The 11,710-nt window shown below is 42.3% G+C and overlaps 1 protein-coding gene across 1 annotated transcript; it reads left to right on the forward strand.

Annotated features, from left to right (window-relative positions):
- Positions 1 to 365: 365 nt before the first annotated feature.
- LOC139311163 (cyclin-dependent kinase 4 inhibitor B-like) lies at positions 366 to 10,962 on the forward strand. The gene is made up of 2 exons (XM_070935528.1): positions 366 to 789; positions 10,705 to 10,962. Exons 1-2 carry the CDS (start codon positions 646 to 648, stop codon positions 10,960 to 10,962), a joined length of 402 nt encoding a protein of 133 aa, XP_070791629.1. The 5' UTR covers positions 366 to 645.
- The last annotated feature ends 748 nt before the right edge of the window (positions 10,963 to 11,710 follow it).

An 11,710-nucleotide genomic window follows, 5' to 3' on the forward strand; every position in this document is an offset into this window, starting at 1 on the left:
ACTTCGTTATGACCAACATCTACGTGTGCTGCCTTTACGTCACGCAGGGGACTTTGCTCAAAACCACCTCCAATCACAAGAGGAAGCGGAATCCCCCAATCCAGAATTCTGCCCCTCATTCCGGGCGTGGGACACAGCAGCTCTAAAGAGGCACCGAAAGGCGGACGCTCCATTCAAGGCAAGAATTGCAGCATTCTCCGCGGATGCGCATGCGCCCCCGCAGCTCAGTCGCTTGCTTTGTTTCCCTACAAACGACCGAGAGAGGGCGCTAGCGGAAGCCTTGATACAGTAAAGTTCCCAGAGAATTAAATTCCCAGAGAATTAAATCCCAGCCTGGCCAGGCGCGAGCTGATTAAACCCGGGCAGGCTGAGAACAAGGGAACAACAACGATCCTCACTCGTTCTGTTACCTTGAAGAGAGGAAAGGCGATCGGTGGGAGGAAAAAAACAAAACAAACAACAGCCGAAGAAGACGGTAAGCTCGAAGGGAAGGAGATTGTCCGAGGAGTTGGAGAGGAAACCAGAAGGGTGGATCGTGAATCTTTGCAAGACTGGTGTCCGGGTGTGCAAGAGAGAAAAGGAACGGAGCCAGCCGCTGGCAGATGCGCTAGGCGCTCGTCCCTAGAGAACACTGCTGGGTCAAACATGGAAGCTCCAAATGGAGACGAGTGGCAGGCAAATCAACTGGCCAACGCTGCCGCCCGCGGAGATCTGGAGACAGCGACGAGGCTGCTGGAGAGCGGGGCGGACCCCAATGCCACCAACGTCTTCGGCCGGAGCCCGATTCAGGTGGGACCTTCTTGGCCGAAAGATCAGAGGTTTGACTGTAAAAAGGGAGGAGGAGGAGGAGGCGGCGGCGGCTGCACTTTCCCCTGACGGCTCAGCATGCTGGGCTTCAAACGTTTCTTTGGCTTTGAGGGTCTTACCTCGAAGTCGGGGGGGGGGGGAGCGGGAGGCTTTGCCTTCGGGTGTCTGTTTTCCACTTTGGTCGCTTAAAAATTGCAGCCCTTGATCAGGATACAAGACGCCTCGAGCTTAACTCGAAAGCTATTTTACTCAGGGTTCAGGCTCGGAGTAAAGAGCTGCAGCCCAAGAGGGACCTCAGGGACCCTGAGAAGTCTGTCGCTCTCTCCATTTCTCTTTCTCCCCGGCTTAGCCCCCTCTTAGCTCTCCCTGCCACTCAATCTCCCACACGCGCCGTTCCTGCCACTTAAAGAGTCATTTGGAATTTAGAATTAATGCATGAACCGTAAGAATGTCTACCGTAGCTGAGTCAGCAGCTCTGAAAATACATTATATGCCGCTCCTGAATAGACGAAGCAGAAGTTTTGTTTAGGGCGGACCGTTTTTATTGTATGTGGTACTTATTGTCTTATTTCCCCCCACCCACCCCTTGGGGGAAGACAGTGTGACATTTGATCATAACCGAATCTCTGCTTCAAAATTTAGGAGAACCTTTTGTCCGAGACCTAACCAGAGAAAAGACTATGTCCACAAACTTAAATAAGAGAATGAAGGGCAAGAATGAAGGGCAAGGACTAAATATTAAATATGCTTCTATCCCCACCCATTTTACCAAATAATTATTTCGCAGGAAAGATAGACTATGCTGCCTCATGATTAGTATAACTCATTCCCCCCCCCATATCTAAATTGATCAAATTATATTATATTTTATATAAGGAATGTCTGGGTGTGCAGCAAAAGAAGTAAAAGGGAAATAAAATAGAGGGGTGATATATATATTTTTCAAAAGCAAAAGATATATATATATACTTATAGATATATAATAGAATATGTGTGTATGTATCACCGTTTTAATCAATTTTAATAAGATTTAATCACCCTTGCCTCCTCCTACATTTTTAATTTTTATATGCTCTTCCTATATTTTGACATTTTGCCTAGAGTTCCTCTCTGAGGAAGATTGACAGTTCAAAAAAAAAAGGGGGGGAATGACCATAGGCCAGGAGGAAAAAAAATGCATTTCTTTTTCAGAGGATCATATCGGATATATTCTCTTCTCAAGGCTGAGTGAGCTAATATTTTTTAATGTGCCTTGCGTTCGAGCCACATTCTGAGAACAATGCACAACTATTTCTCACTGTATTGCTTAACTGATTCGGAACCCTTCTCAACAATCCAGCATTATTACAAAACAACCCATATTACTAAAGTCTGGAACTAGTTGCAAATCTCATGTCATATTCATCTACTATACAGAACTGCAGCAAATAGATTTAACGTGGAAGGGCATGGCGAGGCAAATGGAGGCAGGGAGATGATTTTTCCTTTCTTTTTGATTTATGATTCTGTTTGCACGAGAACTTCGTGGACTCCTAAACTCGGAAAGGCAATGCAACTAAGCACTATTTCATTCCTTGGAAATCCATACCGCCCCCCTCAAAAAAAAACCCAAATACTGATATTTCTATTCCCAAAACAATTGCTGGGGGGGGGGGCTTAGATGTCTCTTTGAAGGCGAAGGAATAACGAAAAGTAACCATCTAAGTAGGGTACTCACTGTATAGGACAAGCCAATTTTTCGTCTCTCGGGAAGCTTCCCTGCAAACTGTGGCACAATCTTGGGTGTCTCTAAGGCGATCCAGAAAAAAAAAATTAAGGACCCTTAAATGGGGAAACTATTGGAAACTGAAAGTGCAGGCATATTGTCTCATCTTCGAGATATGCCTGAACTCTGAATAAACAAGGTAGGTAATTTCCACAAGGTGGAAATTGCCTATGAAGCCTAGACGGAAATTATTTCCGAGAAATCGTGTGTATGGCAGGTCTCTATCCTTCCAAGTTAATTACGTTTTGTGCCTTGACGATTCTACTCGGTGTCCGTCTCCCCGATTGCGCTCCAAAACTTTAAATTAGAAAGACCAAAACGCAAATACGGACAGTGCTTAATATCGCTCTGCAAAAGATACCGTCTGCATCATTACCTCTCTCGGGAGAAAAAAAAAGAAAAGATCATGCTGGTTTGATTTTAAGAATTCGAGGTAACCAGAGAAACGTTGGTTTCCCAAAAGAAAGTGGGGGGGACCATCCCAGTAAGAGTTTTAGATAAAGTTTATTCCCCGAGCAGCTTTTCCCCAACTCCAAAAGCTTTGAAATGCGTTCACGAATTTGCAAACAAAGGCAGGTTAGAGACGGCGGTCTTGGTAGTAACAGCAAACACTTTGAATCTAGAAGCGCCGCTGATCAATTATACCGGGGCTTTTCCCCGATCGTCCGATCAGCGTTTTTGCTTCGGGAAATGTATTCCCGTTTTCCTATTCCGTGGCAATTGGGGTTCATTCGATTAAATCGTGTCTCGTCGTTTTATCTACACGTTTCTTCGCCGGTGTGAGTAGTCCGTTACCGGATAAAAAACAGTCACCGGTATGATTACCGGAGATACAGAGAGCAAAACAAAACAAAACTTGATTTTGTGAGGCCATCTTTAAAACGACGAATATTACACGTGGAATGGTATTGCACTGTGCTTGTGATAAGGTAGGGTGTCCATTATCTCGTTGCACGCGTGTAAATTTGCAGCCTGCCTTTAACGATTGCCTTCTGAACTCATTGGACTGTAATTCCAATCGTCCTCAGCCAACACAGGGTCACCATCTCTATTTAGTACTATTACAGAATAACAGAAACGGAAGGGATCTTGGAGGTATTCTAGAATCTAGTCCAACCCGCTACCCAGTCAGGAAACGGTTTCAGACAAATGGTTGTCCAACCTCTTCTTTAAAACTTCCAGCATTGGAACATTCACAGCATCTGGAGGCAAGTCGTTCCACTGTTTAATTGTTCTAACTGTCAGGAAATTTCTTAGTTCTAGGTTGCTTGTCTCCTTGATTAGTTTCCATCCATTACTTCTTGTCCTGCCTTCTGGTGCTTTGGAGAATAGCTTGACCCTCCCTCTTCTTTGTGGCAGCCCCTCAAATGTTGGAACACTGCTATCATGTCACCCCTACTCCTTCTTTTCATTAAAAGAGGTATATCCAGTTCCTACTAAACTACTAAACTTTACACTGAGGTACTGAAAGGGACTTCCTGAACCCTGTTACTTGCGTGTAACGGAGCTTTCTTTCACTCAAAACATCGATAAAACCGTTCTTGCATTGCAACCACCTCTTTTACTAAATCCTCCCGACTTGCTTTCCTTTCAAGTCACTGGGGTTTATTAAAGCGAGCTCTTCAGTCTTAGCCAAAAGTCTCTAATAAACACGCTAGATTATATAGCCCCGTTCGCTGGAGCAAATGTTTTTCTTTCTTTTTTTCTTTCTGGGTTTTCGCGCGTAGCTTTGGTGCTTCAGAAAGATTAAACGCTCTCTTTTCTGAAACTCAAACTTTTTTTTTACTTTTTTTTTTTTGCGATCCGTCCTGTCGAATTGCTTCCTTGACGCGGTTTTGCTGAACTGCAAGGCTACCCCGCACGCACGATCGCCGTGAAAATCCATCATTCGGAACACCAACGCGGTCACACTCAAGTAAAACGTTGGGTTCGAGTTTGAGAGGTTGTTGCTTGGATTGGTTCAATTTCCCAACGGGCTTCACAAACCTCTTTTAACAAAAATGTACTCGCCTACCCAGATCCCGTTTGCATTTAGAGAGACAGCCCCACCCGGCATCTTATTTGCACGGCAAGTGCAGAGAAGAGCAACAAAGATGATTAGGGGACTGGAAGCTAAAACATATGAAGAAGGGTTTCAGGAACTGGGTATGTCTAGTTTAATGAAAAGAAGGACTAGGGGTGAACATGATAGCAGTGTTCCAATATCTCAGGGGCTGCCACAAAGAAGAGGGAGTCAAGAGCCTTGGTGGCGCAGCAGACTAAAGCACTGTTAAGTAACACCAGCTGCCTGCAATTACTGCAGGTCCAAATCTCACCAGGCTCAAGGTTGACTCAGCCTTCCATCCTTTCAAGGTAGGTAAAATGAGGACCCGGTTTGTGGGGGCAATAAGCTGACTTTGTATAAAAAAGAACACCGCTTGGGGGGGGGGGCGAAAGCCCTACTAAGCAGGTATATACAAAAGTATGAAGGCTATTGCTTAACGCATTGTAAGCCGCCCTGAGTCTCCGGAAAAGGGCGGCATATAAATCGAACCAATAATAAATAAATAAATAAATATTCAGCAAAGCACCTGAGGGCAGAACAAGCAGTGGGTGGAAACTAATCAAAGAGAGAAGCAACCTAGAACTAAGGAGAAATTTCCTGACAGAACAATTAATCAGTGGAATAACTTGCCTCCACAGGTTGTGAATGCTCCAACACTGGAAGTTTTTAAGATGTTGGATAACCATTTATCTGAAGTGGTGTAGGGTTTCCTGCCTAAGCAGGGGTTTGAACTAGAAGACCTCCAAGGTCCCTTCCAACTCTATTATTCTGTATTCTGTTTTATTATTGAGACTTTCTGTAGACGTTATCAGTCTTTTATAACATTAAATGTCAATATTTGATCTTGATAAAGATGGCTCTGTGCCCAGTCCCATTTAACTCTCTACCTGTTGTCCAATTAGTCTGTTTTTTGTTTGTCTCAGACTTTTCTTCCTGCTTTTTCATTTCTGCTCTCCACGCCTTTTCCAGGATCTCAAACTGCCACTCACTTTTTCACTATTGCCTGTCTGGTTCTCTTGCAAAGGCCTTCTCTGTGATGCCAGTTCTGGGGTACTTATTTTTCCTATTTTCTAAGATTAGGGACAATTGTTCCCTGAAATGAAAGAACACGTTAGAGCATATGAGGTGAAATAACAGAAGAATCCATAGTCACTTGATTCCTGGCATTAGAAAAGCAATAAAAAATGAAATGGCAGCAAGTGAACTAATCCCTTTCCATATTTGCAAACCCTAGCACAACCCAGTGTTTGGCAAGACATGCTCTTCTAAATGTACGCCCTACATTTCTAACGCATTTGCATCACTGAAGGCAGCTAGCCACAATTTACAGTAAAGCAGGACAAGATTCAATTTAATCTTGACATTAAATTCTCAATGAATGAGAAATGGAAACCAAACTAACAATATGCTTACCTAGTAAATATTGCAAAATAAGAGGAGGCCCGTACATGATAACATCTTCAAGAAACATTTTGCATTAACCTCTGCTGTGGTATGTCTTCCCAAAGAGAAAAGTTTTATCCAGTCATTAAAGCGCTCCATGGCATAGGGCCTAGCTATCTTCGAGACCGCCTGCTGCTACCGACGACCTCCCATCGACCCGTGAGCTCCCACAGAGAGGGCCTCCTCAGGGTGCCATCAGCCAAACAATGTAGGCTGGTGACCCCCAGGGGGAGGGCCTTCTCTGTGAGGGCACTTACCCTCTGGAATCAGTTGCCCCCAGAGATAAGGAGAATCCAAGACCTCAGCGCCTTCCGCCGTGCCCTTAAAACCCATTTTTTCCAGCAAGCCGGGCTGGCTTAAGAAGAAATTTTAAATGTTTTAATTGGTTTGTGATTTTTAATTTTTGGGCCAAATTTATATATATTTTAATTGTTTTTTAATATTTGTATTTCATGTTCTTAATTCTGGCTGTACACCGCCCTGAGTCCTCAGGGAGAAGGGCGGTATATAAATTGGAAATAAATAAACAAACAAACAAACAAACAAACAAATAAATAAATAAATAAATAAATAAATAAAATATCAACCAGATTGGCCTTTTGTGGCAGGGAATTCCATAGGTGAGACAAGGCCTCGGAAAAGCTATTTCTTTTGTCACATCAAATATTTCTCTGCCACAACTGTGATCTAGACAAAAGAATTAGGGAAGAAATAGCCTATATTGCACTTGGCACTATCTGTTTTCTTTAGGAGTCTGAAGTGCATCACCAACGCTGAATTGTGCCCAGAAGCAGATTGATAGTTCGTGCAATCCTTTTAGGATCAGTATTATTTGAGGCATATACCCATTAACAGTTTCTGCATTTAGGACCGATTGTGATTTCTGAATACTATGGTGAAATAACTCCCAATATTGTGACACATGTTGCAATAATCTGATAAAATTAAACTAGGGCCATTTCCCACTTGCAGCTAAGTACAAGCACAAACATAGTACAACAACTTTTTTTTTCCATGTGTCCCCATGACACTGACTACATCTGCACCCACCTGTAAATGAGACATATTTAAGCAATTCTTGCAATGTTGGTATTTTCCCCCCTTAAACCAACAAGCTTCAGGCTAGATATGAAATGTGTAAAATCTTTTAGGCTTCTTTGCACCTGACTTCCAGGGAGACTGCAATGGTATGAAACAAACGGGACAATACCTTCACACAGTAGTGGGGATAGACTCTAGTAGTCTAAAGCATGCATTGGTGTATATGCTTGGAGCCAGTTTTAACTCCTGATGACTGCTTTGACAAGATGCTACAGTCTTCTTGGCAACATTTTCAGGAGTTGTTTGTTGCTACCTTCTTCCTAAGACTGAGAGAGAGTGATTGGCCCCCATTTACCTAAAGCAGAACCAAAATTCCACAGTCTGCCCATTTTCTAGCCCTGGTGCCTTTAACCACAACACAAAACTGGCTCCCTTTAAGACATGCATTTCCCAGACCAAATCTGATCTCACCAGGAATAGAATAGAGATGCAGTTGGTACATCAGCTTAGATTGGATAAAGGGGCTCCTGGCTACAGCTGCCGCTTAAGCCTCCAAATGCTAAACATGAATCTCCTAGACTGCAAGCCAGATTCTTTAGGAGCACAGGAGAGCATGATCCATCCAAACAGGTGGGAATCCTATTCTAGAGTCTGCCTGCTTTCTTAATGGGAATATCCTTCAAGTGTCTTGATTGCCTTACTTTATTAACTTCTGTGAACCTATTACCAGTTCAGAAAATCAGCCACTTCCCAAGTTAAAAAAAAAGAAAAGTTAAAGAAAATTGATGACAATGTATTCCAATTGTCTAGTGATTGTGAACTTCTAGCCTAATTTCCTGCATTCTCACAATCCTGTGTGTGTGTGTGCTTATTCAATTGTTATTGAAATTATAACATATGAACTCTGGATAGTACAGAAAACAATCCTTGTAAATTATTCCCTGTAGGCAACATGAGGCCAATATCATAAGGACAATAGATAAGAGCCTTGATATTCATTTTTTCCCTCCATCCACCCCTCCCTCTCTCTCTCTCCCTCCCTCCCTCCCTCCTTCTCTCTCTCTCCCTCTCTCTCTGTCTCTCTCTGTGTCTGTCTCTGTCTCTGTCTCCCTGTCTGTCCCTCCATTTTTAGAGCTTTTCCTGGATGAATGGTAGGATGGGTGGACAGAACCTCTTTAAGGTTGAACATCAGAAAGAAATGTTTAATTACCAGATTTTCTCAGTGGTAACAGAGAATAAATTGAATTTATTTGAATTGTTTGGATTACGCTAAGGGTGTACTTGACCCTGAGATTGCCCAGTGTCAATATAATACTTTACCACTATCCAGATTGGTTCTTTTCAAAGAAGTTTTCTGACAAATAAGGCTGCCATGAACCAATCACATCCATCAGAAACAGGAATTATATGCTTTCCTTCAGATTTCTAGGTATTATATTTTACTTTTAGTGAGTAAAATAAAACTGACAGCTCATCTGTTGATAATTTATCAATTGTTATTTGATACATTCAAGTCTGATTGAAAAAGGAAGCCCTTTGTTTTCAAAATATGTAGTTTTTTATAATGGCATATGGTATGTTATATATGCTATGCTGTGCTGTGTGTGTTGTAACTATGCTAAACTCTACAAGGTAGACCTAGAATTACAGATGAATTGAAATAATTTTAAATTATTTTAAATATATTTGAAAAATAAATATATTTATCCCAAAGGAAGATGATGCTGAATTTAAAGTAATCCCCACTACCACAAAAGAAGGCCTAGATAGAAAATATCTCAGCTGTCCCAATATCATACTTTCAATTACTGAAAGATAACTGTCTCATTTTACAGAGAAATTACTAGGAAAGAAGGAAAGGAAAGGAAAGGAAAGGAAAGGAAAGGAAAGGAAAGGAAAGGAAAGGAAAGGAAAGGAAAGGAAAGGAAAGGAAAGGAAAGGAAAGGAAAGGAAAGGAAAGAAGGAAAGGAAAGGAAAAAGGACTGTTCCCCAGTAAACATAGTGACAAGGGAAGGGAAAGGGGGCCAGAGTAAAATGAGGCAAATCTTTTTTTATTTCTGGAAGTTTTAACCACTGACAAAAACCAGGGAGAAAAAAAAGGTCAGACAACCCACAATGGAAATATCCCTTTCTCTTACAGGATATGACTTCAGTATCAAAGCTAGACACCCTGGTTTTCTTCAGCAGTCAAGAGAGAAGAAACATAATCCAAGTTCCTTATTGGTCTTTTCTCATGTCAGTTTCCTACTAACCATATAAGGCTTTAACTCATCCTTGTGTCTACATCACTAATCTGTTTTACCTTTGATGTAATATCCATTGCCAGATTTGCAGGTCTTCAGATGTTATAGATATGCTGATTGGTTTTCTCTTCTGATTTAGTTGTCCCATTAGCACATCATTAGCCAATGGGGAAATGCATTTCATTCCGGATGCTGGAACACATGTGATGTGGATTGGTTGGGCAATTTGAAGACCTCCCCATGAACTCATCTAGGCAGATTGTCCATTTTTCATCCAACATTCCATTGGGGCAAATTGCAACGTGACATTCTGAAATTCCGAAAGATGGAAAGATGACTCTACCACAAATGTGCAATTATGAATAAAACAGGCACCATGAAACACGCCCTAGGGGAGTTATCAGGGCATTAAAAAGCCCAACAAATCACTTTATGACTGTGCTAAAAAACTAAGTTCTGTAAAAAAAACGTAACTGAAATTGGTTAACCACTAGACAATCATGTTTTCTATTTCACTGGAGAAAAGTCATGGTGTGCAAAATGACCTCTGCTGGAAATGAGATCAGAAGGAAAGATGGGGGTTAACATAGCATTATGCAGTTGCTATAACTGTTAGTAGAAACAGGACTTCATCTTCCTACGATTAATTTAATTTCAGAGGCCATCTGCAAGTGTTCAGAATAGTCTTACACCCCATCCAGGGGTGAAATCCAACAGGTTCTGACAGGTTCTGGAAAACCGATAGCAGAAATTTTGAGCAGTTCAGAGAACTGGTAGCGGAAATTTTGAGCAGTTTGGAGAACTAGCAAATACCACTTCTGGCTGGCCCCAGAGTGGGGAGGGAATGGGGATTTTGCAGTATCCTTCTCCTGGAGTGGGGTGGGAATGGAGATTTTGCAGTATCCTTCCCCTGCCATGCCCACCAAGTCACACCACACCCACCAAGCCACACCCACAGAACCGGTAGTAAAAAAAAAATTCGATTTCACCACTGACCCCATCCAAAGGCATGAAACCCTTGCTATCTGAGATGCTTCTTTCAACAAAAAAAATACCACCACTTTCTCTCTTTTCATTCTTTTACTCTGTCCTATCCCATTGCAAGTTTTAAGACCAAAGTTATAGCTCCAGATTCGTTCTGTTTTAAAGACTACAATTACGCTTTGGGGACTATATGGATGTGTGAAGATGGAAGGAGACTAAAAAATAAAATCTTCAAATCAGAGCAGCTCCAGTTAAAACTAGGATGTTACAGACCAGATAAGGTTGGCTATTGCCAAAAAGGGAGCTAAAGTTTATAGAGGACAAGCATGAAAAGCTGCCCAGTCAACACTCAGCTTTTTACTTTTTCTGCCCTCCAGGTTATGATGATGGGAAACTCCAAAATGGCAGAGCTGCTGCTGCAGAGAGGAGCAGATCCCAACCGGCCAGACCCCTCCACAGGTGCAATGCCAGCCCATGACGTGAGCCGGGAGGGATTCCTGGACACTTTGAAGCTCCTACACCACTGGGGGGCTCGCTTTGATCATCTGGACAGATGGGACCACAGCCCGCTAGACCTGGCAAGAATGAATGGGCACAATCACGTGGCTGATTACTTACAAGAATTATCTGGTTGAAATGTTTCAATGTGATACACGAAGAAGCAGTAGAAAGACTGGAAAAGGGAATGCTGCTGAAAAGTAATGAAAATAACAGCAATAAAGACCATGGTAGCTTGGACAGACCTGGGACGGTCATACTGGATGCCCTTTTTTCCTCATGGAAAGACTAGAAGGTACATGCTCTTTCCGACTGAAAGTAGGGTCTTCTTTTTTTTTCCCCAGGCTATTCTCATAAAAAAAAAAAAACATTAACTGCATATAGGGAATTTATCAATTGGAAAAATTATGAGTTCTCCCTTCTGGCTTGCTAATTTGACTGCATATGTCCTCAGATTTCCTCCCCACTTCCCTCCTCCCGCCCAAACGGAACTGCAACTCACCATAGAATTCTCTTCCAACCCTTGCATTGTACTGCATGGTTCCAATGGTTCTATGTTCATTTGTCCTGCTTGTTCAAAATAAATAATTTATTCCTATTTGGAGAAGAGTGGATCTTCAGATGAAGCACCCTTTCAAACCTGCTTGGGAACGCAATGCTCCCACCTACACACACACACACACACACACACACACACACACACACACACACACACATCTAGCTGTGCCACAACATTTGGTTTCTCTTTAGACTTCTTCCAACAGATCCGACAGCCTGGCAAGATTTCAGCCCTCTGGCATGAATGGCCAGGAAAATGCTTTTGCTAAAAATAGTGCGACCTGCCATTTTATCAGAAGCAGAAAAGAATGCAGTCCACTCTGTGGT

The sequence above is a fragment of the Pituophis catenifer genome, unplaced genomic scaffold, assembly GCF_029215685.1.
Source record: "Pituophis catenifer annectens isolate HBS135680 unplaced genomic scaffold, rPitCat1.0.hap2 SCAF_2, whole genome shotgun sequence".
Taxonomy (NCBI): domain Eukaryota; kingdom Metazoa; phylum Chordata; class Lepidosauria; order Squamata; family Colubridae; genus Pituophis; species Pituophis catenifer.

Coding starts and splice junctions, on each gene's coding strand:
- LOC139311163 (XM_070935528.1), top strand. CDS start 646: ATGGAAGCTCCAAATGGAGACGAGTGGCAGGCAAATCAACTGGCCAAC. Junction 790..10,704: donor TCGGCCGGAGCCCGATTCAG/GTGGGACCTTCT, acceptor TCTGCCCTCCAG/GTTATGATGATGGGAAACTC.